Source organism: Columba livia, chromosome 15 (genome assembly GCF_036013475.1).
Source record: "Columba livia isolate bColLiv1 breed racing homer chromosome 15, bColLiv1.pat.W.v2, whole genome shotgun sequence".
NCBI lineage: Eukaryota > Metazoa > Chordata > Aves > Columbiformes > Columbidae > Columba > Columba livia.
Window position 1 is genome coordinate 7070443 of NC_088616.1, and position 23845 is coordinate 7094287.

Consider the following 23845-nt stretch of genomic DNA (forward strand, 5'->3'; position numbering starts at 1 on the left):
ATTTACAGGAACAACACTTGAAAATCCCCTGGCTAGTGAACCATTAAGGTGAGCCCTGCCTTCCGTCCCTGCGTCCCTCCCCGCGCTGCTCTCCCGTTGCTGGGTGCTAAAGCAAACCCCAGCTCTGTTTACCGAGTCTACTATTACAATACAGCGACCAAATATTTGCCAGCCGTCAGCTCGCTGCTCCGCTATAAATACTTCAGGCCCAGGTGGAGGGACGGCGAGGGGGAGCGGCGCGGGAGCCTATGCATGGCCGGGCGGCAGTGCCAAGGTGAGTGCCGAGCTGTGGCCCTGGGCGATGCCTCCTGCACCGGCGCGTTTCTCTGGCTGCAGGGAACAGCGGGGCAGGCTGGGTCCATTGCTGGGGCAGCCCCGGGGGCTGAGCCCCCCACTACCCACCCTGGGGCAGCACAGAGGCAGGACCAAGGGTCCATCCTGCTGTGGGGACAGCACAAAGAGGCACACATGGTGACCCCGGGGATGGCAATGATGCTGTCTCAGGCTGGGTGTGGGGCACAGCACTGTGCTTGGTGTGGCAGGAGCAAGATTTGTCCCCCAGGATTCATCCCCTTCCCCAAGACCCTCTTGGGGCTGGCAGCAGGGCAATGGCAGTCCCAGGCATGTGGCTGGGGATGCCCTGCAGCAAGGCAAGGCTGGGGATGCTGGGGCATAGGTGGTACTAACTACAGAGGGGCCTCATCCAGCTCAGCACAAGCCAGCCATGACCAGAGCCCACCAGGGCAGTCCTGGCCAGGTTTGCCCCATCACAAGGAAACATGCGGGGCTACCATGTGGGGAGGGCTCGGGGCTCAGCATCCCAGGGCTCAGCACAGTTTGGCAGGGACAGATCAGCCCGGGGCGGCAGAGGGCTCAGCCCCATTCATGTCCATGCACAGCCCCAGGGCAAAGGGGAACAACCTGCTGCCCCACAGCTACAAGGGACATCCCCACTGCCCCATGGCTCAGAGGGTTGTCCCCACTGCCTTATTTCCCGTGGTTTGCTGGGGACATTCCTGCCGCTCCACGTCCCATGGATCAGTGGCGACACCCCTGCTGCCCTAGATGCCATGACTTGGTGGGACATTCCCATTATCTCACATCCCGTGTCTTGGTGGAGACATTCCTATTGCAATACATCCCATGGCTTGAGGGTGATGTCCGTGTTGCCTGATATCCTAAGGTTCAGTGAGGATGTTCCCACTGCCCCATGTCCCATGGCTTGGGAGGGTCTAACATCACCATTGCTCCATGTCCATGACTTGAGGACATGTTTCCACTGCTCCATATCCCATAGCTTGGTGGAGTCATCCCCACTGCCCCATGTCCCATGGCTTGTGGGGGACATCCCTGCTGCTTTCCAGTCCCACCATGGCCACAGCATGGCAAAACACCGTTCCCCTGCCACCTCAGGGCCAAGCACCACTGCAGGGCAGCGGGTTGGGGAGGGTGCTGGGGTGCATGCCACCCTCACCCCACTGTCCCTGCCCACAGGGTGAGTCCAGGCCCCAGGGTGCCCCTGCGTGCCAACATGGCTGCAGGTGTCATCCAGCCCCTGGCCAAGCTGCGGCTGCCCTTGCCCTTCCGGCATGATCTGCTGCTGCCTGCACGCCCCGAACCCGACTTTCCTGACCTCTCTGAGGAGGAGGAAGAGGAGGAAGAGGAGGAAGAGGAGGACGACGAGGAGGAGACAGCAGAAGAGAATGTGGGGCCGGAGCTGGCCATCCCCAGTGCTGCTGAGACCACCCTGCAGCTCCTCAAGTTTTCGGAGCTCATCAGCTGCGACATCCAGCGGTACTTTGGGCGGCGGGGCCGGGAGGAGGCCGCCAGCAGCTGCAGCATGCCCGAGGACTACAGCTCACCCCAGTGTGCCAAGGCTCAGCCCGATGCCACGGCACTGCAGGGTGGCCCCGGGGCCGTGCACAGGCTGGGGCCGCTGGCTGAGCTCTTTGAGTACGGCGTGCACCGGTGCCTGCCACCTCAGGCAGCCGGTGGCAAGACGCAGCGGCTGGAGAGGAAATACGGCCACATCACTCCCATGCACCGGAGGAAGCTGCCGCCCTCCTTCTGGAAGGAGCCAGGCCCTGGCCCCACCAGCCTCCTCCACACCAGCACCCCCGACTTCAGCGACCTCCTGGCCAACTGGACGGTGGAGCCGGGGCTGGAGCTGCCAGGCACAGGGCAGGAGCCGCCGTCTGAGCCAGGTCGCCCAGGGCTGGGGGCTGAGCCCTTCACTGGGCTGTGACCCCACCATGGCCCCGGGGGCCCCTGGCCCGGCCACGTGCCACCCAGTTAATGATAAACCCAGTGGCCCCAGTGCCAGCACCGGGGCACCTGGAGCCAGCAATAGGATGAGTGAATAAATGACTCCCGCCAGGCGCCAGCGTGTGTGGTGTCCTTTGCCACCCATTGCCACCATGTCCCTACGGCTACGACAAAGGGTCCCCGCTCAGCCTGGCCCTCGGATGCCGCCGGCTGCCCTGGCAGCAGGATAGGCAGGCAGCCGGTGCCGCAGGAGCCAGCAGCCTGTGTTTACCCTGCAGCCCAGGTCGGTGGATCCCATCCCCTTATCTCGGCCATGCTGGAGCAAAGGGCAACACGGGACCTCATAAATCGCCCGTCTGCCAGCACCCAGTGGGACCCGCCACAGGGACTCCCTGCACCCCACAGCTCGCCTGCCCCATGGCAGTGCCAGGGAACCAGACCCACATGAGGGAACACGACTGACCCACAGCACAGGGGGAGCAGCTGGCCCTGCCCCATGGCCCCAGCTCACACAGGAGTCCATGGCCACAGCGTTGTTACCAGGGTCCAGCGGAGGCATTCTCTGCTTTGTGGTGGCTCTTTGTTGGCCTTGAAAGGGAAAAGCAGCCACAAAGGGGGAGCCACCCCTTGCCTTGAGCATTCCAGCCCTGCCAGAGGGCTGAGGAAGAGGTAGGGGGGCGGCCTTCCCCTTGCAGCCCCCACCAGCTACCGCAGTGGGGCTGGGGCTCAGCTCAGCCGTGGCAACACCAGCACTGGGCAACAGCACTGAGGGAAGCAAAATACAGGCAAGCACCATAATAAAAGTACAAACAGCCTTTATTTGAGCACAGTATCCCACAGTCAAAAGTCGCCCCCAGGTACCAGGTATCCCCTGCCCAAGCAAGGATGGGGCAGCCCTGCACCCACAGCTCCAGGGCAGGGGCAATGCCAAGGTGAGGGGCAAGGATGGGGGGAGATGGGGGAGCTGAGGTGCCAGGGCTGAAGCCCTCCCCAGCACCCCAGGGAGTGCAGGGTCTGCTCCCCCCTTGCAGCCAGATCCAGGGCCAGTAGTGGGTTTTGGGGTGCCTGGCAGGGCCCAGGCTGCTGGAAAGGGCCAGGCCAAGCTCCAGCAAGTACAGAAATGCACCTGGGGTGACTCTGGACCCCAACATGGCAGGAGAGGAGAGGCAGCAGCAATGCTGGGAGGAGGGTGGGAGTGGCAGAGGGACAGGCTACAGCCATCGGCTGCAGGACCAACCCTGCCCAGAGTAGCTCTGTCCTCCCTATCCCTGCCCCAAACCCCAGGGGTGTCTCCCCACATGCAGGCTGGGGTCAGAGTGACCAGGGGAGCCACAAAAGAGCAAGAGGCGGCAGCTGCCGAACCACAGGAGCCCTTTTATTGCACAGCTGAGCAGGGCAGAGACACAGAAGCCTGCCCCAAGGCTCAGCCTGACCCAGCCAGCAGTGGGAACAGGACCCTGGGAGCAGGAGGGAGCCCCACCATGTCTCTTCCCCTCCTCCCACAGGCCCTGCAGCAGGGGCTGGAGCAGAGCTGGGTTCCAGACATTGCCAAGTTGGGTGGAGGAGCTGATGGAGGGCAAGTGCAGCGGCAGAGAACTGTCCCCAGCTCAGCAGGGCACTTCTGCTCCCCTCAGCATGCTCCAGCCTCCACCTAGCCCTCAGGGAGAGCATGTGCCAGGGGCTAATGGAGCCAAGGGTGGGGTTTGATCCCTTGGGGAAGTAGAGGAAGGGGCAAGGAGAGGAGGAGGCAGTAGATATGGTGGGACAGCAGACATGGGAAAGCAGCAACAGGCAGGAGAGCCAGAGCACCACGCTGCCTGCACAGCCCGGTCCAGTCTTCTCCTCACCTCCCACAAAAGAGGGTCCCTGGCTCCAAGGGGCCGGGACAAGTCTGCACTGGGCAGCGCTGCCCTGCATCACGTCTGCGCCAGCGAGAGCTCCTCCAGGCCTTCCTTTCCCAGCCGGTACCTGGCGAGGTCCTTGCGGGTGACCATGCCCACCACCTGCAAGGAAAAGGACAGGGCACAGCTCCTCACTAGCATGTGGAGCCTGGGGACAAGGGCAGTGTCCTGCCAGGGAGCCCCAGCTGCTTGCGCATGGCAGGCAGGGACTCACCTCGTTGCGATTGTCCACAACCACCAAGTGCCGCAGTCCCAGGGCTCGGAAGAGCTTGAACACACGTGGCAGAGATGCCTCCTGCAAGACAGAGAGGGGCTGTGTGGGCTGCGGCATCTCCAGCCAGCACCCATCGCCCACCCACGACCTGCAGAGGGGTCCCTGGCTGTTACCTGAGGCACGGTGTAGGGCGAGGGGTTCATGAACTCGCTGAGGTCGATCATGCACTCACGCTCATCCTGGGAGACGTGGATGGACTGGATGGGGGGGAATCGGGGGTAGGCATCCCGGAAATCCTTCAGCTTCAGCCGCCGCTGCACCAGGCTCAGGTTGGCCCTTTCCACAAAGACCTTGGGAGGAGTGAGATTGTCATGGACCATCCCACAGCACCAACAGGCACCAGTACAACACACAGGGGCAGGGAGGGAAAAGAGCAGAAGCCTAGGGCAAAACAACAGCCTGTTTCTCATTTACTCAGGGCTTGTGAGCTCAGGAACTGTAGGATGATGCTGGGGTAACCCCAGCACAGCCCAGAGCCTCCACCTCCTCAGGTGAGCTGAGGGAAATGACAGGGACCCTCTGCCAGCTCCTCCTGAGCAAGGCAGGCAGCAAAGGGCCTGAGGCAGCAGTGGGACAGGGGCACAGACACAGTCCGAACAGCCTCCACCCAGCAAACACCCACCTTGTGCTTCAGCAGGACGATGAGCTGGGAACGCAGGATCAAACCCCGCAGTCCTGCCACCTGCAACAGAGCACCAGATGTGACATGGAGCTGGGGGGCAAGGAAGAGGGTCCCACGCCATGGCAATCCCCCCAACTACATCCCCTTACAAGAGGTGCCCAGCCCACCTGTGTGGTGTCAGGGTTGCTCTCCACCACCGGGAAGCCGTTGTGGTTGGAGGACGTGTCGCTGAGGATGTCCACAACCGTGCCCACCCGCTCAATCCTCCGCAGGCAGGTGACAGGAGTGCTCATCACCTCCCTGAAGGGAAGACTTGGTGAGAAACAGCCCCACAGCACCACACCCTGAATTACCTGCCCCCCATGCACATCTCCTCCATCCCCAGAACCTGCTGGGGACACAGGGAGGGAATGCACCATGGGCCCTGGTCCCTGCTGGGGAAGGGGCTGGGCTGGCAGCACTGGGGAGGGAAGCGTGTCACCCCCTCCGTCTCCAGCTGAGGCCAACAGCATGGTCCAAAAGATGCTGCCCAGGGAGTGATGAGCGTCTCTCAGCCCACCCACCTGGCTGTGAGGGAGTGGGATGTCACCGGTGCCTCCCAGTGCAGGAAGGGCACGCTCTGCAGCTGGATGTGCATGTCATACAGACCCTGCAACAAGACGAGCAGTCAGAAGGAGCCTGGTGAGATGCCAAGGGGTACAGCGAGGCAGCAGCTCACCTCTTCAAGGGAGTACATGCTTGTCCTGGCCCCCTGACAGTTCCCCAGCACCCCCAACCCACAGCCTCTCACCAGGCCCCAGGCTCCCAGTGAGCATAAACAGCCCTCACCTCCACAAAGTAGTCTCCCACAATCTTAGCCGTCATCAGCACCAGCATGATGGGGAAGCCATAGGTGACATTGCCTGTTGCCTCCATCATGATAACCGTGAGACTCAGTGTCATCCGCACTATCCCACCTGCAAGAGACACCCAAGGGGTTTTGAGGTTTAGGAGGGCAGGGAAACATGGCACAAGGGGACAGCAAAGCACCTGAGCCCCTGTGTCTCTGCAGGGCAGCGCAGGACTGCCTGCACAGGTAGGGGTGCCATGGACAAACCCAGCCCTTGCCAGTGCACAGCGCCACCTGTGCTTGGCAGCATTGTCCGGGACCCAACAGCCAGGCTGGGCTTCAGCTGGGGCAGAAGCTGTGCCAGGGAAGCAGGGATCACTTTTTCCCACACCACCTTCACCCTGACATGAGCAGGAGGTGGCCAAGTCCACGCCACGGGGAACTCACCCAGCTGTGCGGCAGCTCCCATCAGGGCGTACTTCCCTGGGTCAGCCCAGATCTGAGCACAGGAGAGACAAGAAGCTGAGTTAGCTGCTGGCCCCACAGCATCCAGAGACACAAACCACCCTCCAAAGCAGGAGTGGCTGAGGCTGCAAGCACAGAGCAGCGGCTGGCTGGGCTCTGCCAGGACACGGGAAAGCCCAGACCCAACTCAGGAAAATACCGAGTGAGGAGTCAACCCACTCGAGACCACCGTGCCAAGCTCTCAGTCAGCTCCGTGCATGTCACCTGCACGTGCTGCCTGCCCAGTGAGAAGGGCGAAGAGCTGGGTGCTGCGGCTCCCACCACCCACCACCCCTTCCCACCAAGGACTCACGGAGCTCTTGGTCAGGTAGGACAGGGAGATGCCGAAGAGCCTCCCCCAGGCAGCGCCGATCAGCAGGGAGGGGATGAAGACCCCTGCAGACACTGTGAGGCCATAGGTCCAGCAGGCCAGGAAGAAATACATCAGTGTGAACATGCCCAACGTCATGGGGTTGTAGGAGCCTGAGGTGCAGAAAGCACAGTGTCAGTGCTGGTCCTGCAGCCCAGAGGACACCGCAACGCGCTGTGGCCATGGGAGAGCAGACAGCAGCAGCCCCATGACACACTCCCAGCATGGAAAGCCCCTCTTATCAGGGGCACCTTTCAAACCTGCTCTTTAGGTTGCTTCTCCCAGCCAGCCAGGGCCACCACAAGCCCTCCCACCCTACTGAGTCCAGCATGCGCCTTTCCTCCACCTTGCAACCTACGATGACCCATCCTCTCCCAGCCCCATGGTTCCAGCCTCCCATGAGGCTGCGTGACAAACTTCAAAGCCCTGAGGGACCCCCAGTGCTGGAGGGGGAGGCTGGGAGGACAGAGATGCTGGTGAGCTGGCAAGGGTCCAACTGCCAGCATCAGGATCCACTCAGCAGAGCAGGTCCTGCAAACCCCCTCCTGTCCTGCAGCTCCCATGGCTGCTCCGGCCAGTCCCAAGCTGCCCCATGGCGTGGGCTGTGCCACCACAGCCAGAACCTGCTGTCCCCAGGCCTCAGCCTACTGCTATTTTAGGATTGCTGAGCAGCTTAGTCTAGTTGAAATGAGTATTTCGCAACCTTCCCTTCACAGAGGCTTCAGTCCATTGACCTCTCAAGCCAGGGAGGACCCAGCATCACAGGTAGCAGCCCTGAGGCAGTGAACAGTCATCATTTGTCTTCAGGTGGCCAAGCTGCACTCTCTGAGCTGACGGTTCAGAAATTCAGAGGTGTCTGCTCCCTGCCCACATGCAGCTGAGCACAAGGCTCAGACCAGCAGGGCACGCTGTTGTTACACTAGGTCCAAGGGAAATGGGAGCTTGAACCTAGGAGCCAAACTGCATTTCTCAAGCAAACCCAAACCCCAAGATCCACCTCCGCAACCTGCCCAGAAGATAAAGTCATTCTGGGGCAACAGGCCCTGCTAATTAAGAAAACAGCCAGGGACATTTCCAGGATGGACTACAGACAGACAGCGAGGGTCAGACATGCTCCCACGCAACAGCTGACAAAAAAAGCCAGATCCTCATCCACAGGCTCCCGAGACCACAGCCCTTTGGCAAAGCTCATAGGTGCCATGTCCATCCCTCCTCCTTCCACCACGGCAGGAAAGAAGTGGGCACAGTGCTTTGCTGGAGTCCCTTGTGTTCTCACGGGGCCATGCTGATCATCCCCTGCCTCATCCCATGAGAAGCCAGGGAACAGGTCGGCCACCTTGTGCAAGCCAAGCCCCGCTCTGCTTACATTCAAGGACCCACTTGCCAGGTGCACAGACCTGGAGGGTCATGGAAGAGGTTGACAACGCTTTTCTCAGGTGTGTTGAAGAAGGCAGTGGCCATGGAGTTGTACTCTCCATCAGCGCAGAAAAGCTGAGGGGGAAGAACAGAAAGTTAGAGGCAGCAGATCTGAGCTGCCCTGCGGCAGGGAAGCTCCAGGCATTGGGGGGACGTGTGCCAGCAAGAAGGCAGCTCTGGGCAGCGAGCACACCGACACCATGCTTGGTTCTCCATCTCTGCCTGGGGTGAGGGCACCAACTGCAGGGCAATCCAGCGAGGTCCAGTGACACAAAACACAGCAGGGACTTGTCTCCCCACGGAGACTCTGCCCGAGTTCAGGGTGTCTCCCCACCCTGGGGGGGTCATTCTCCAGCATCTCCTACCTGCAAGGGATATGCCACTGTGCTCCCCTGGATGGGCTGGCAGTCTCTTGAGCAGTAAATCATGACAAAACCCACAGTCGCCGTCACTGCTGCCACCAGCATGGCCTCAACCACCTGGAGGCAAGGCCGGTGGATGTACCTGGGTGGGGAGCAGAGCTGTAAAGGTGGCACCCAGGGGTGCAGGCAGGATCACCTACAACCTGGCTTGGCACGTCACAGCAGGCACACAGACAGGCTGGCTGCCTCTGTACCCTCCCCAGAGCCTGTCAGGCCGTCCTACACCCTTCCCCCAGCTGTCCTAGGGAGCTGGGGTGTGAAGCCAGTGGCAAGAGCAGCTTTGCCCCCCCAGCTCCAGCAGATCCACCCAGCTCCCCTGCCCAGAGCAGGGCACTGCTCCATAGAAAGACTGACATGATGTGGCGGGCGACAGGGCAGAGCCAAGCCTAGGAAGCTGTGGCACGTGAAGCCCCAAGAGAGGCAATGCCCTGGAAGCTGCTGTGAGTCCCTTACTGCTCCATGGCCACAGGTTATCACTGCTCCATGGCCACTGCTCCTGAGGCCATGAGGCCAGTCCTGGGGCTTGAAAAGCTGGTGACAAGCGTTGGTTGTGCCAGACTGGGCTGCGATGGCTTTACCAGCCAGCACATAGCAGCCAGGTCTGAACTTCTTTGGGCCCTCAAATCAGCAAAGGGAAACACTTGGTAGGGTCAGAGCAACAGTGGATGCTGCAGGTCAGAGCCTTGACCACAGGCAGCGAGAGGCACATGGCTCCTTCACCTCCCAGCTTCCAGGGGCTGCTGTTGCTCACATTATGTGTGAGATCACAGCCTTGCTCTGGCTGGGAACACTGCTTCGATGGAGTGCAGGAGGTGCCAGCCAAGCTATGTCAATCAACTTAGTTACCCGTGAGCTCTTACCTGATTCGGAACATTGTTAACCAGTAATTGAGGGCATTGAACAGGGCTCCGAGGATCCCGCCTGTGAATGCAAAAGAGGAAAACTCAGCACACAGGTCCCAGGCTCTCCTGTGGCTGCCCAGGACATGAGGAACCTCTGAAGCTCAGGGAGACACAGACAACCCATCCAGCATGACCAGCAGCCCTGGGACACACAGACACTGTCCCTGTAGAGAAAGCCAGGACCTGACACCAAGAGCAGCCTGGCACCAGCAGTGAAGTGGCCGGGGGCCAGTGTCACAGGGCTGGCACTAGGCAGGCAAGGGACAGGCTGGTGGGGTAGGCTCAGAGCTGGGTAAGCACGCTGGGGAGTGCCCAATGTGCTCCGCTTCTCCTTCCCATGGGGATGAGGGCAGCTCATTTAAAAGCCGGGGCTGCCCATGGCTCCAATGCACTGATCTCGCTCAGTGACTTTGCAGTACACAGATTAAGAGCCTCAAATTTGCTACAAGGGTGAGGGTCAGGCCAGGATCCAGCTCTCATCCCCATATAAGCCCCACAAGCAGCCTCTATTCCAGAGCGTAATGGGTTTCCCACTCTCCCCAGGAAACTGGATCCCAAAGCTTTTTAGACCCAGACAAAGAACAGAGGAAATTATTCAGACTAATCAAATGGAAAGAGCAGCACTCTCTTACCAACCACTCCCATAAAGATGAAGATAGGAATTTCCTGGATTGTGTATCCCATTTTCTGCAAACAAGAAAGAACCCGGTTTCCGATCTTCTGGCCCATCTGCAGCCCCACAGCCAGTCACTGCGAGCAGCTCTGGGAAGTGCCCCAAAGTCTCCCTTGGACGCCCCAGAGCCCCCTGACCCACCAACAGCTGCAGAAAAGCCTTCTACTGGAAGTGGTGGGCCTGGGATCTGGCCAGAGCCCACAGCCTGCACAGGCAGAGCCTGCCTCAGCCCCCAGTGGTGTTTTAAGACAGACTGGCTGCCCTAAACTGCTGTGGGCTACTCCTAGCTTGCTCCAGCAGAGCCCTACACATGCATTAACTGTGTCACAGCCCGTACCTCATTATCAAACCTGCCGAAGTTGATGAGCCCAGGACTGGAGAGATCCCAAGCATTGCCGTGGTAAACGCTCAGGACAGAGTTCAGAGTGAATGTGGAGATCATGGAGGCAAAGAACTGGAAACAGACACAGCCCAGAGTCACTGCCAGACACCTCCAGCCCCACTCCCTCACCACGTTCCCCCTACAGAACCCTGAACCAGTCCCCAGCGGCCTTGCATAGGAATTGATACCCGCAGTGTGGTGGGGACAAGTGGACACGTTCTCTGTGGCAGCACTGGGCAGCTTGCACTGGCCAGGGGCTCGCTCTCCATCACCTGGGGCACAGCCCAAGGCAGTGCCCTTGGAAAGGGCAGGAAGATGGAGCTCAGCCAGGTCTCAGTTCAGCCCTTGAGGCCCAGGGGACAGAAGGGGAACAGGGATGCTGCTCCCTGGGATGTGTTACCCATGGCTGCCTGGCTGGTGCATGGATGGCCAGGGGCCGCAAGGGCGTTGGGAAAAGGCTCACGGTGGAGCCAGCACCCTTCAGTTCACTGCTCCTGCTTTCCAGCACTTACAATTCTCCAGGTCAGGAATTGGTTCCAGAAGGAAGCCCCTTCCTCCAAGCTGAAGAGGACACCCCCTGCAAGCGCAAGACACAGACACCTTCATAAGGCAGGCATGCCATGGACCCTTGGGTAACATCACCAGTCAAGGCACCCAAATTCATCTGTGCCCCGTGCTGGCCCAGACCCCACAAACTCCAGCGAAAGGACTAGCCAAGCCCACCCAGCCATCAGAGACATACTGATTGCAGTGAAGGCCCTTCACTGCCCCCGCTCCATCCCAGGGAGGCAACATTTGGGATCCAAGACAAATAAACCCCCTTCCTCTCTTCCTGAGACATATGGCAGGGCAGGACAGCTCAGAGCAGAGCCAGGCACTTTGCAGGAGGCTCCTGAAGTGCCCGAGGCAGATCCCAGCAGCTGCCTCTGTGCAAGCAGGAGCAACCTCCCGCTGAGACCTGTGCACAGGCACCACTCAGCATCAGAGAGCCATGGCACGCACCCACGGGGGCACCAAACGCAGCCGAGACACCAGCAGCAGCTCCAGCCGAGACAAAATCCCTCTTTTCTGTGTCTCTGCGGAAGTACTCAAAGATCTGAAACACCAAAGTGAAGGCAGGTTTAGGGCTGGCCACAAGAAAGAGTTTAGGGGAGAAACAAGTCTGCTACAAATGAGCCCAAGCCACCAGTATGACTCTGAGGAATAGTCTGGTGTGGGCACAGGAGGGACACCTGCAGTACAGCCCCTCAGTCCTCAACACCAACCTTAAAGTCTCGCTTTAAAGATGTGGATCTTCCCTGTGAGATTCCAGCAGCAATCACCGCTCCAGAGTGAATCATTGGTCCTTCCTACAGGCAGGAGAGCAGAGTCAGAGCAGAGAAGGGAGAACCCCAGGAACAATCAGAGACAGTTGAACTCTGCTCACCAAGTCACAGCCCTGCAGGAGCTGGTTAGGATGATTTCCCTCTGAGAAATACAGACCTTATAATTTTACTCCTTAAACCCTCATTCTAGCAAGCAGCTCCCACGGCTGCCTCCTGTTCCCTCCAGCCGAGGGGACAGGGACTTCCCTTGCCTGTTTTCCATTCCAGCAAGCTAGAAAGGTCCCAATGGGGCACCCAGGTCTCCCCCATCTAATGTTTGCACCGGTGGATGTAGGCTGCTGCTCTCCTGCCCTCAGCTGAGCCTCACACAGGCTGTCTCAGTGGCACTGTGTACCCCAGAGGGTCCTCAGGCCTGGCCACACCACAGTCACCTCAGCCAGCAGCCCAGGGAACAAACTGGGACATCACTGCGGAGCCCCCAGTGCAGGGACAGTGACAGGCTGTGCCACATGTGCCAGCAGCGAGTAACAACACGCCAGCAGAGAGCTTTGTGCACATCACCTTCCCCACGGCCAGGCCACCGACCACCGAGAGGATGACTCCGCAGACCTTGATCACCAGGGTCTGCAAAACAGAGACAAGAGGCACAGCGTATCACATGGGTGGCATGAGGAACACGATCACGGCAGCTGCGGGGGACAGAGACCCAGGGGCAGGAGCCAGCGACCCCAGGGGTCTTGTGATTCTCATCCCCCCCACATTGTGGCAATGGCACTGGACAATTTTTTTTGGCCAGTGCAAAAAAAAATACTCAAAGCTGCTCTTCCCAGCACCAGCTGCCAATCCCAGAGCAGGTTTAACCAGCTGATGCTGTGGGGAACACCTACAGAGCTCATGCCAGTTCCTCCTCTGCTGCAGCGTAGGCAGGAAGCACCCCAGGGGGACACAAGGTACCCAGGCCAGCCTGGCAGAGGGGCCCCATCACAGGCAGAAGGCAGGAATGCCATCACCTCCCACATCCTACCCCCTCCTGTTCCTACCTTGAGGCGGACAACGTGCGGGATCTTCACACCGTTGAGATAGCATTTGATCTGGGGAATGCCGCTGCCAGCTGCGACAGGCTGTGGGGAGCAGGGAGAGCGTCAGTGGCTGCCATGTACAGGATGGGGACACACTGGCCACCTCACGCCTGTCTCTCAGCACAGAATGCACCATGCATATCCTTAGGGAGACTCAGAGACGAGGCCAAAGCCCATCTCCAAGGCTCTGAAGGTAGGCACGACAGAGGCACCTCCTGCCCCTAAGGGCAAATGTGCCAGAGAGAAGGAGCTGGCTGGGTTCTTGGGGGCACTGGGGTGTTCCCTCCACCCTGCCATGGTGAGAGGCCCAGTGCTGCAGAAGGCTCACACCTGGTGGCCAGGAAGAACAAGGGCAAAACCACAAAGAAGCCATTGCTGACTCAGAGTGGCCTGTAGGGAGCCATCATCCCCTCCCAGCCATAACTGGCCCCAGTCTCTGCCTTTGTGTCCCCAAGGCACCTGGCCAGCCTGCTTTCTGCCAGTGCTCATGTACACCCAATGCGGAGGCCGAGCTGAGGCTGCGAGAGCTGCACTCATGCCCAAGGCTGAAGCACAACTCTGGCCCCAGGCTGGAGCGTGCCCCCAGTCCCAGGCTGCCGGCAACGAGCAGTACATTCTACCGGCCTGACAATCCCGGAGAAACTCAACAGTACAGCTGCAGCAAATGCTGAAGAACTGGGGCTACCGAGAGCAAATTTGGCAGAAATATATTTGCTACCACACAAATTCACATGTTTTCTGGAGACATGATCCTGCTTCCCAATGTGAAGAGCCCCATCAGGAGGCACATGGATATCCCAACCAAGAGCAGTTCCAAACTCTTACCTCTATAAAAGCAACGATGACAGAGCCAACCATCACCACACTGGCATTCAGGGTGGCCCAGAGTAACAAGGAGAAAGACAGGCCCCCTTTCTCTGTGAACTTGTCAATGTCTGGGGAAGCAGCTCAAGGAAAGGCCAGGATCGGTTGGGCACCCTCCCTCCCATCACAACAACACATCACTAAAGCGCTTTTTGGGCTGCAGCAGCACAGCAGATCCTGTGCACTTAGAATCATAGACTCAGAATAATTTGGTTTGGAAGCGACCTTCAAAGCTCATCCAGTCTCACCCTGCCATGAGCAGGGACATCTTCACCAGCTCAGGTTGCTCAGAACCTCATCCAGCCCAGCCTGGGATGTCTCCAGGGATGGGGCATCCACTTCCTCTCTGGGCAACCTGGGCCTGTGTTTTACCACCCTCATTGTAAAAAATTTATTCCTCAAGTCTGGCCTTATGGCAGCCAGGGCTGCTGTGAGGAGCCTTCTCCACCACAGCAGAGCACCCAGTTACCACGCAGCCCCGCCAAGCAGCCAGGCACTCAGCAGCACCTCAGGTGTCAGAGTCTGTGCCACTACACTCAAGTGAGGAAGCACCGCCTTCACCCCAGCACCCCTTTCGAGGCTACCAGGAGCTGAGATCCCACAGATGCCAGCTGGCTGGCAGCCAGGGCTCCATTGGAGGATACTGCCCTTCACCACCCGGTACTTCAGCCCAGCCAGGTTCTCCACCACGATGTCAATGAAGCAGGCGACGAGGCCGGTGAGGATGCCAATCATGGCACAGATGACCCAGCGCTTGATCTCCACTGTCCGGAAAGCCTGAGGGACAGACAGCTGTCAGTCAGACCCCGCTGCCGCCCAGCCCAGCCCAGCCCCTGCCAGCACCGGGGGGCACTCCAGCCCATCTGGCCACCTTCTCCAGCACAGGCCCAAGGCTGGGCAGCTCCAAGGAGTGCTGCCCAGGGAAAACTGATGATAGCTGACCCAGGTTTGCAAAGCCTGGCCACAATTTACATATTTTAAGCCAGTGCTCTTGCCCCTCTGTGGGATCCCTACCAGCAGACATGCTTTTCCAGCTTGCCTGCTTCTATCAGGCCTCTCCTGTTGGGCTTCTTGCTGCAGCACTAGCCCCCAGAGCAGATGCTTCACATGGCTCCAGAAGTCCCTCTGCTCAGGGACCTGCCCCATGCCGCCTGGTAATGCCACCACGCACACCCAGACCAGCTCCTGTTCAAACGATCCTATGCTGGGTCCTTGCTCCTGAGATTTTACAGCTCATCACATGCTGGTCGGTGCTCATGAACCCACCCAGCTCAGGCATTGCTTTGAGCATGACCTCCCCCAGCATGGAGAAGCCCCCGAGCAGCCAGGCAGGGGGAACAGCTTCACTGGGCCATCGCAGCTGCAGGGAGGGCGGGCAGCCGGGTCACAGTGACACTCACTGCATGGTTTATCCTCCTTTCCTCCTCCAGGAACAGTTGGTTTTCACTGTTGTCATAGTCCAGGCTCTAGTTCAGGAAAAGAAGATGCTGTTACTGTCTAGCGTAGGGGAAGTGACACCCGCAGCAGGGAGGGCTACGCTCGGACCCTCACCTCTGCCTCTTCACGCTCCTGGATCATCTTCCTTCCTCAATCCTTCTCCCTCCCCACTGAAAACCCCCTAGGTGGGCAGCCACAAGCCTTCACCCCATGTACCTCACCCGCTGCACCCCAAAGAGCATTGCTGAGAGGTGGAGAGACAGGCACTTACCTCGTACTTGAGCGACAGAAGCTTCTCGTTGTGGGGGATCTCATTAGGGTGCTGCCGAGGGAGCTCTGTCTCCTGTGGGACGCAACACACACGTTAGGATGGCCAGATCCAAGCCCAACCCTCCCCTCCCCCATGTCATTGCTGGTTTAACACAAGTTTTTATTCTCGGGAGAGGCAAGGAGAACTGCAGAGTGCAAGCTCCTTGGCAGGCCAGGGTCTGGGATGATTTTTCACCAGCTGGTGGATGTGTGGGATTTATGGCAGCTAGAACAGGCTGTCAGGAGCGCACTCTCACCAACCACCTCTGCACCCCTGGGCAGGACAATTCCCCACGGACAGACTGACTGTTTGCCCAGTCAGGTACCACACTGCCATGTCGATTCAGCGCCGTGCTCCAGCGCAGGACAACCTTTCACCTTGGCAGGAAATTCCTTTGGCCGAAAGCAAGAAGCTATTTCAAGCAGGCCTACATTTTTGGGCAGAAACCAAATTCTGTTTCCCAAATGCCTTTGACCATGCAAGCCGTTCCCAGCTCCAAATTAGGGCATTAACTGAGGATGCCTGAGGGGCTCCCGCACCCTTCCCCAGCCCCGCATTACAGCTGCGGCCAAAGCAGGCCCAGCCTATCCTCTGAGGTGCTGGACTGAGACATGTTTCTTCCCATTTAAGAATTCCACAAGAAATATTTAGCAAAAGTTGTCTGTTCATTCGCTCTTCCTACAGCCCTGGAGCTGAGGCAGAATCATCTGGGGAAGAACAGTTATCAGGTGTAGGGGTGTGTGTGTGTGAAAATAACTTGAAACCTGAGACTTTTTGCAAAATGTCCCCTCTGTGCCAGCCCTGTCTCCAGGGTGCAGACGTCTCCCCCCGAGCTGCTGTCACACTGCATGTTCCCTGTCCTGCCTTCACACCAAGCTGGGCAGCAGGCAAGAGATGCAGCTTTTTAAGGAGCTCTCATGGCAACAAGGAAGACATCCCTTCCCACACCACTGGCTTGTGCCTTCGGTCCCACAGGACAGATGTCCCCGTGCTGTGGATTGGTGCTGTCAGAGGGATGCAGGGGACTGCTATGTCCTTGGGCCAGTGCTACGGCAAAGGGGAGGCAGTGCGACAGGCAGCTTCCCACGCCATGAAGATCACCCAGCCCAGGAGGAAGCACTGGAGCCCTCGTGGGACAAAGAGAATGTGAGGGGGGAACAGAAGCAGCTGTTAGTGGAAGAAGGAAAAGGGTCTCGATAACAGTGGATCCCTTTTTCTGTGCCACTCACCAGCTCATTGACATCCTCATTGAGGTCCACATTGCTCAGCTGCCCGATGCGCAGGAAGGAAGAAGAAGTGAGCTGAGGAGAGAAGGGAACACGGTCAATTCCTGAATGCACCAGCAGAAGGAAGGAGCAGCTGTGCAGGTGCTCTGACCCCTCGTTGAGCTCTGCCTGGCCACACCAGAGCCCCCAAAGCACAGCACTGCAGATTGCTGCTCTGGGAGGACACACAAGGAGGTGCGACCCAGCACCCAGCAGGCCAGGAGGCAGCAGCCGCCTGCAGGGTTTGGGCAGCTGCTCCAGCCCGTCGGCTGGCAGAGCCGGCTCAGCCGGGGATGGTGCCAGCAGCGGCTCATTCGACCTGGCAGCCCCGGGAGCCAGCAAGAGTCACCAAGAGCCTCCAACCAACGAGCGGGTACCCCAGCGCAGCAGTCATGCAGCCAGCAAACTGTGTGGAGCAGCACGTTCCATCCCTTCCTGGATCTGGGGAGAGACAGACCACGAACAGAACACGCCACCTTCACAGTCACACCCAGACCTGCCGGGGCCGCCCCTTGGCTTATGTGCCTGGCCAGCAATGAGAGCTGGCCAAGGGCAAGTTTGGCTCTTCCACCAGCTCCACGGCAGCAGGTCCCAGCCAGGGAGATGAGCACATCGCTGTGTTCATCTCACTCCAAGCAGCCGGGATTGGAGCAAGGGCTGGGCCACTGCCAGCCAGTGCACACAGAGGACACGGGGCACGCTGCTCCCACGCAGCCTCAGGGACACGAAGGGGACGCTGACCTGGCCCCAGTGCAATGCTGGGAAGGAGCATTTGCATCTCCCTCTAGGGGAGCAGGTTCTCCTTTTGCTGGTGACCACTCGGTCTTGTTACTGGCAGTGTGATTGCATAATACGGGAGTTTCTGGGCTATTTGGGGCACCTCTCATCTCCCGGCTGATGCGGGGAAGGGGTTGGGCTGCAGCAGAGCCAGACACCAGCTGGGCTGCACCGTGAGAGGACCTGCAGAAGCTGGCAAGCTGCTGCCACCCCTGTGCCATCGTGAAACACAGGGATGTACAGGGGCGTGAGCAGCACTGTCTCTAAGCACAGACCAAATACCATTTCTCGACACTCACGCCTCTGCAGCTGCCAGGCTGAAGGACTGGAGAATCAAAGAGGGAGGGGAGCAACAGCAGGGCCCCAGAATGTCAGTCCCTCTCTGCTGTGTCCCTCTCTGTGACTTTAATCCCCCCGATCCTGTCTGGAACGTGCAGGCCAGAGTGGCCGGGAGCCATGCACGTCACTGCAGATGAAGAATATCCCTTTGTGTTTGCAGCCTGACCTATTTTCCCATTTCTCCATCTGCTCCATGTTCTCATTCACCCCCTGACCTGCAGGTGGGTTTTGCCCCAGCTTTGTAAACCTGCTTCAGTGCCTTTTGTGCCCAGAGCCTGAGACCACAGGAGGGGCTGAGCACAACGTGCTCCATGCAGCTGTTTTCAGACACTGGTTTGGTGAGATCAGCCTGGGCTTTGGTTCTGGTCCATGATGGCTACGCAGTCCCCATGGAAAGGATCCAGGTGGACTCTTTTCCTGAGGACAGGGGAAGGACATGGTTCTTGCCCTGAAACCCTGGGAGGGACAAAGCTGAGACCTTGAAAGGGAACTCTCTGCACCCAGCTTCAGGAGACACAAAATTTAAGGTTCTCATTAGATACCACACGTCCAGGGCAAGACCAAAGCAATGAGGTGAAAACAGTCACCAGCACCATGTCTCCTTCTCCTGCCTGGGCTCGGTTCTCAGGCACCAAGACCTCATCCCCAAGATGTGACCAGCCCTTCAGGGAAATCCTCCTTCTGCTAGTCACGGGGGTCCACAGAAAGACAAAATGCCAACAAAACAGTGACATACCCACCCTACACCCTTTCCCTACACGGGGCATGGCAGCTCTGCTCCCAAGGGATTAGGCAGCAGCAGGACCTGAGCACAGGTGAAGGGAAAGGATTTGCAGTTGAACCTGAACTGTTAGACAAGCAGTGTGTTTTTAGTGTGCTTTCTTCCTCCAAATCCTGCCATCCCCCTGGCGCACAGACAGGCAGAGCTGCTCTGGCTCTCATTTCGCTCAGCAAGGGGATCACATGCTGGGAGGGCAGGAAAAAGCTACTTCCATCAGCACCAGACTTTTATAAGAGGGACAGCGAGATCCAGGCAAGCAGGAGCCAAGACAGAAGGTTGTTTGTGCACAGCTCAAGGATTCACCAAGCACATGAACAGGATTACCCTCCTCCTTTGGATGTTTTTCAAACTCAGGCCAAGCCAGCTGCTGATCCGGGTACATATGATGTTGGTGTGACCGTGGTATGATTATCTCCAAATAACAACACGCACTGACCAGAGAAGGGAGATGGGTTGACAGCTCTCCTGTCCCAGGAGGGGCTCTTGGGCCCACTAAGCCTGTCTCTGACGGCAGCTCATGAACAGCAATGGCCCACGATACTCACCCTGTCCAGGGGGTAAAGCTAATTCCTTACCCATTTTGAGCTCTGCAAAGAGATGTCCAGAGCCTTGATCTGGACCAAAACTGCTTAACAGCTTTATCATCAGGGTAGTTGGTACACTGGTGGGCAGGGCTGCTCCTCGGAGGGACCTCACCAGGCTCCAGGGAAACCCCCAAAGTTGAACAGCAGAATATACAAAGCCCCACACTGGGGATAGATGAGCTGCAGGACATCACCCACCCCCAGAGACCACCGTCTTCAGCAAAGACTCCCCCATACACCGTCCCTTATCATTGTCATGGTGCTCACTAACGAACTGGAAGCACGTGGCTTTCTGTTATCAATGAGATAAAGCACGGTGCAGACCACAGTAGCATTGCAGAAGCAGCGGCAGGAAGGAAGAGGATTTACAGCCCCTAGGGCCCCCTTGGCCCCAGCGTGTTCTGCTGAAGAGCCCTCAGTACCTGCCTAGGTGGGAAGAACGGCTCCAGGCTGCATCACCACAGGGCTCACTGGCACGGGAAACCACAGTAGCGAACAGTGGAGACAAGCTGTGGGGCTCCTGACATCACCCTCCTCTGACACACAAGCACAGCTGCGATGGGCTCCAAATCACCCAACCATCATCCCCAAAATCCACCATGTCAGGAGAGAAAGAGGCTTCTCACCCCCAGGCCCACACTGGGGGAGAAAGTCTGGACTGACCCTGCAGTGTCACGGCTCGGCTGCAGTTTTGCTTCCAGCCCCACACTGTGTGTGGCTGCTCTAGGACACAGGTCCTCCTGTCCTCTCACCTGCACCGGGCCGGGAGATACTGCTGCTGTCCTGGCCCACTTGTCTTTCTCCTGGCACCTTGTCCCACATGTCCCCTCGGCACAGGAGCAGCACAAGGCTAAAGGGCAGCCCCTGACAGTATGGGCAGCTGGCAGGAGGGACCAGACTCGCTAAAAACCCTCTACTCGGGGACCCTCCTGCCACCACCTGAACGCAGTGGTGTCTTGAGGAGGCTCCCAGCAGCAGGCAGGCAGGGACACGCAGACTCTTTGCCGGTACCCGGGGAACACACAACCTGCAGTCCATCTGTCAGGAATCAGGGCTCACACAGCAGGCTTCTCGTCCCCCCACTCCCACCACCGAGATTTTCCGATCACAGCAAGCACAGCAGCCCTGCAGCATCATCACCTGGCCACAAAGGCTGCATTTTACACCTTGTTACTTGAAATTACAAAACACAAGACCAACATCTAGAGATGCAGAATACACACACGGGGGTTAAGAAAGGCAAACCGCTCAGCAGCAGAGGTCTGGTCCACATTTTGGTGAATTCCTCGTCCCACGCACTCCCTGAAGCACAAACATTATACCAATCCCAAAGCAAACACATTTTAGCACACAGAACACATCCTCAATGGGTAGCAAAAGAGAAGTGTTATTTTTTTGAAAAATGCCTAATGACAGAAATCGGCTGCTCTTAGTAAAATTGTCCAGCCACTTTTCAGCCTGGGAACCGACCCGCACGACTTGAGAACATGGAAGAAGGGCCACAGCAGGTGTGAGGCTAGAAAGTCTTGATGAGGGGACGAAGTCGGCTCTGGAGCATCACTCTGCTGGCCCTAAAAACAGAGGAGACCCTGGACACAGCCCTGCAGCATCCTCTCTACAGTCACAGGCATGTTTCTGCAGCCCCAACTCACCTCCCACACACAAGTGCTTAACCTCTGTCTCTCACAGTAGTTGGCTGGAGAACTGTAGACCTGTGTTTCCTTTTGTCACTTTAAAATCACTTTCACTTCCATTAAACAAACATGTGACAAAGGGAAGAAGCTCCACTAGGGACACTTTTATTTTATTACCATGACACCAGCTTAAGTCTCCTGCCAGCTAAGCAGCTCCAGTCTCTTTTTGTTTCTCTGCCAAATCTACCCTGCCTTGATTTTTCAATCTATGCACTATAAATTATCTCAGTCAAAGGACCATCCAAGGGAGAGAAGCAGCTGCCCTACACTGAAAGGCAGCCCCAGTGCTACGATAACATCTCAGCTGCCACTGCCAGGTTGGTGACACTGTCAGAGGCACATGTGGTCCAGGCAGTTGTGGGTGTGGAGCTCCAACAAGGTACTTGCTCTCCTCCTTTGCTGAGGAAAACGCCATGTAGTGCCTCATCACCCGCTGGGACCTGAGCTGTCCCCACTGCGAAGGGACACAGTGACAATAAGTCAGATGGGCAGGGCTAGGTCTCCACCAACTGCCCCTGCTGTACAAGGCTCCTGTATTTCTTCCGAGCCACCAGCAAAACCCCTTTCATACCTGATCCACAGCCAGGAAATCTGGTTAATCCCTATTTTTAACACTCTTCGGACCTGCAGAATTCACCACCGGGTTTTAAAGACCACCCATACTGTAAATACACCGTGTACTGTCATACTGGCTAGGAAGATTATTTTTATTTTCACATCAGAACAGCTGCAGTAACACAGGCAACTCCTTCCAACCGCCATGCCCTGCTCCTGCAGAGCCATGCTAGGCACTTCCAGGCTAACGAACCCTGTATTTCCCTCTAATGGCCTGCTGTTCTGACTTGCCCAGGAGCAGGGCGGCACAGGATCATGCTCGGTGAGATGCCCTGCTAACAGCTGCCAAAGGCTGGCGCCGCCCCTGCTCCTCTAGGCTGAGTCTCCCAGCAAACTTCACTTGAGCACGTCATCCAGAAGCAGCCCCTTTGACACCCAGCACCGGCACAGAAGTGCCCCAGGGACCCAGCCTAACACCCCACGGCCCTTGCCTGGCATAGCTTGTTCAGCCACAGCCTCGCTCTGTAACAGGCGCCAGTGCCTCGGCCAGAGCCACGGCATGCTCCAGCTCATCACACCACATGTGTGGGAGAGATCGCTAGGCAGATTGCCCAAGTGGCAGCCTCCAGGTACACTGGAGAGGTTTCATTTCAGTCAGTTACCCAAAACCAATTTTCAAGAAGGAATTCTCCTCCCTGTGTTTGTAACACATCCCATTCTGGACTTGCTTTTTGCCAGTGCAGTTCTGTACGTATAGCATGACCTCCACCACCACATCAGCATCAGATGCTCTCGTGTTTGAGCCCAATGTGTTGGTTTGGGCAGCAGCAGCGTGTCGGGACACAGGCTCTCTCACAGAAGCACATTTGTGGTAAAAACGAAGAGGGCAGCCCCAGCAGGTGTGGCCCCAGGGCTGAGGGGCAGGCAGGGCCCCCGCTGCGCACCGGCACCTCGTGCTGGGAGCTGCCGGTGACGGGACTGCCTGCTGCACAGTGGGCACCGGGCACTGAGTCAGCTCCCACGCTCAGTTTTTCCCCCACGAGTGACCCAAGGGCCCCGTGTCCCCGTCGTGACTCCCTTCCAGCTTCTCCCCATGCCGGGCCCTGCCAGGTTCTGCTTCCCCGGCCCGGGGAAGCCTGCAGGGACCCCAACCTCCCGCCGGAGCTGCTCAGGGAGGAGAGCCACGGCGCAGCGCGGCAGCGCCTGGGCAACGAACGCGGTTGTTCCCGAGGACAGGGGACACGGGCACAAGCCCAACCCGCGGCCCCAGCCCCCTGCAGCGGCCTCTCGGCGCAGGGAGGCCCGGGACAGGGCAGGCCGCCGGTGCACCGCTACCCGCCTCCCGGTGCCGGTTCCCCCCGCCCGGTGCTGGTACCCACCTGCCGGGCGCCGCCCGCCGCCCCGGGGCCGGTGCCGTTGAGCAGCGGGGTGGTCTCGCCCGCGCACTCGTCCTCGTCGTCGTCCTCGTCGCCGTCGCGGCCGGACCAGGACACCTTCTTAGAGACGTTAGCCATGCGGGGCGGCGGCGCGCTCCTCTGCCGGCCCTGCCTCACCGGCCGGTCATGTGACCGCCGGCTCGCCGCCCTCACGTGAGCGCTACGGCGGCCGGCAGGGGCCGTTCCGCCCCGCGGCACCATGGGAGTTGTAGTCCCGCCCGCGGCTCCCGAGCCCGGTCCCCGGGGAAGGCGCCGGAGCCCGTGCCCAACCTGTCGCGCAGGCGCCTCCGGGTACGGGCCTGGCCCGGGGCCCGGCGTGGAGACAGCAGCCCAGGCAAGACAGCTCGCCCTGCACCGGGCCCAGGCACACCCTCCCGCTGCCAGCCCGGCCGTGGCCAGGCAGCGAGGCCCCGCCGGCCCCGGGGGCACGGGGCTCAGGGAGCAGCCAGGGCCGGCGCCGCTCCTGCCCTCTGTGCAGGGAGTTTCGCAGGGCGGCTCTTTGGGAGCATTTTGTGAACCGCACCCGAGCCCCCTGGGGCAGCACAGCTGGCCCAGCGCTCAGCTCTGTCCCTGTCCAGCGGGGTCCAGGCACGCGGCACAGACGGCACCTGCTCCGGCACCTCTGGCTCACTCCCGGTCACAGTCACGGGCTTTTCCATGCCACAGCTTCCCCGCCTCTGACTCAGTGGCAGATGCTGGTGGTGGCAGGGGACAGGCAGTGGTCACCCGCGCATGACCCAGCCCGGGGCTCCTGCTGCCTGTGTGAGCAGCTCCTGCCCGGCTGTGTCACTGAGCACTACACTGAAGAGCAAGACCAGAAATAAAGGAGTTTCCTCTCT

General features: G+C 58.9%; 2 protein-coding genes across 2 annotated transcripts; one reads left to right on the plus strand and one right to left on the minus strand.

The window, feature by feature from the left end:
• The first annotated feature begins 29 nt into the window (after window positions 1-29).
• On the plus strand, window positions 30-2379 carry PERCC1 (proline and glutamate rich with coiled coil 1). Its single transcript, XM_065030808.1, has 2 exons — window positions 30-274; window positions 1495-2379. Exons 1-2 carry the CDS (start codon window positions 249-251, stop codon window positions 2243-2245), a joined length of 777 nt encoding a protein of 258 aa, XP_064886880.1. The 5' UTR covers window positions 30-248; the 3' UTR covers window positions 2246-2379.
• A 684-nt stretch (window positions 2380-3063) lies between these two features.
• Window positions 3064-23162, minus strand: CLCN7 (chloride voltage-gated channel 7). Its single transcript, XM_065030790.1, has 25 exons — window positions 22950-23162; window positions 16805-16876; window positions 15537-15608; window positions 15229-15294; window positions 14473-14605; window positions 13790-13899; window positions 12926-13006; window positions 12447-12509; window positions 11826-11909; window positions 11563-11656; window positions 11073-11137; window positions 10516-10632; window positions 10138-10192; window positions 9464-9524; window positions 8547-8685; window positions 8163-8256; window positions 6709-6878; window positions 6339-6390; window positions 5891-6018; window positions 5626-5711; window positions 5230-5362; window positions 5063-5122; window positions 4554-4730; window positions 4381-4461; window positions 3064-4268 (listed from the first exon to the last, which is right to left on the minus strand). Exons 1-25 carry the CDS (start codon window positions 23082-23084, stop codon window positions 4182-4184), a joined length of 2415 nt encoding a protein of 804 aa, XP_064886862.1. The 5' UTR covers window positions 23085-23162; the 3' UTR covers window positions 3064-4181.
• Between the last annotated feature and the right edge of the window lie 683 nt (window positions 23163-23845).

What these genes read in the sequence shown, in the direction of transcription:
- CLCN7 (XM_065030790.1), bottom strand. Translation starts at nt 23,084, where the DNA reads ATGGCTAACGTCTCTAAGAAGGTGTCCTGGTCCGGCCGCGACGGCGAC. An exon ending in ATGAGGATGTCAATGAGCTG is followed by an intron (nt 15,609 to 16,804) that starts GTGAGTGGCACA and finishes TGCGTCCCACAG; the next exon opens with GAGACAGAGCTCCCTCGGCA. An exon ending in TTCTGTCGCTCAAGTACGAG is followed by an intron (nt 15,295 to 15,536) that starts GTAAGTGCCTGT and finishes TTCCTGAACTAG; the next exon opens with AGCCTGGACTATGACAACAG.
- PERCC1 (XM_065030808.1), top strand. Translation starts at nt 249, where the DNA reads ATGCATGGCCGGGCGGCAGTGCCAAG. An exon ending in GGCCGGGCGGCAGTGCCAAG is followed by an intron (nt 275 to 1,494) that starts GTGAGTGCCGAG and finishes CCCTGCCCACAG; the next exon opens with GGTGAGTCCAGGCCCCAGGG.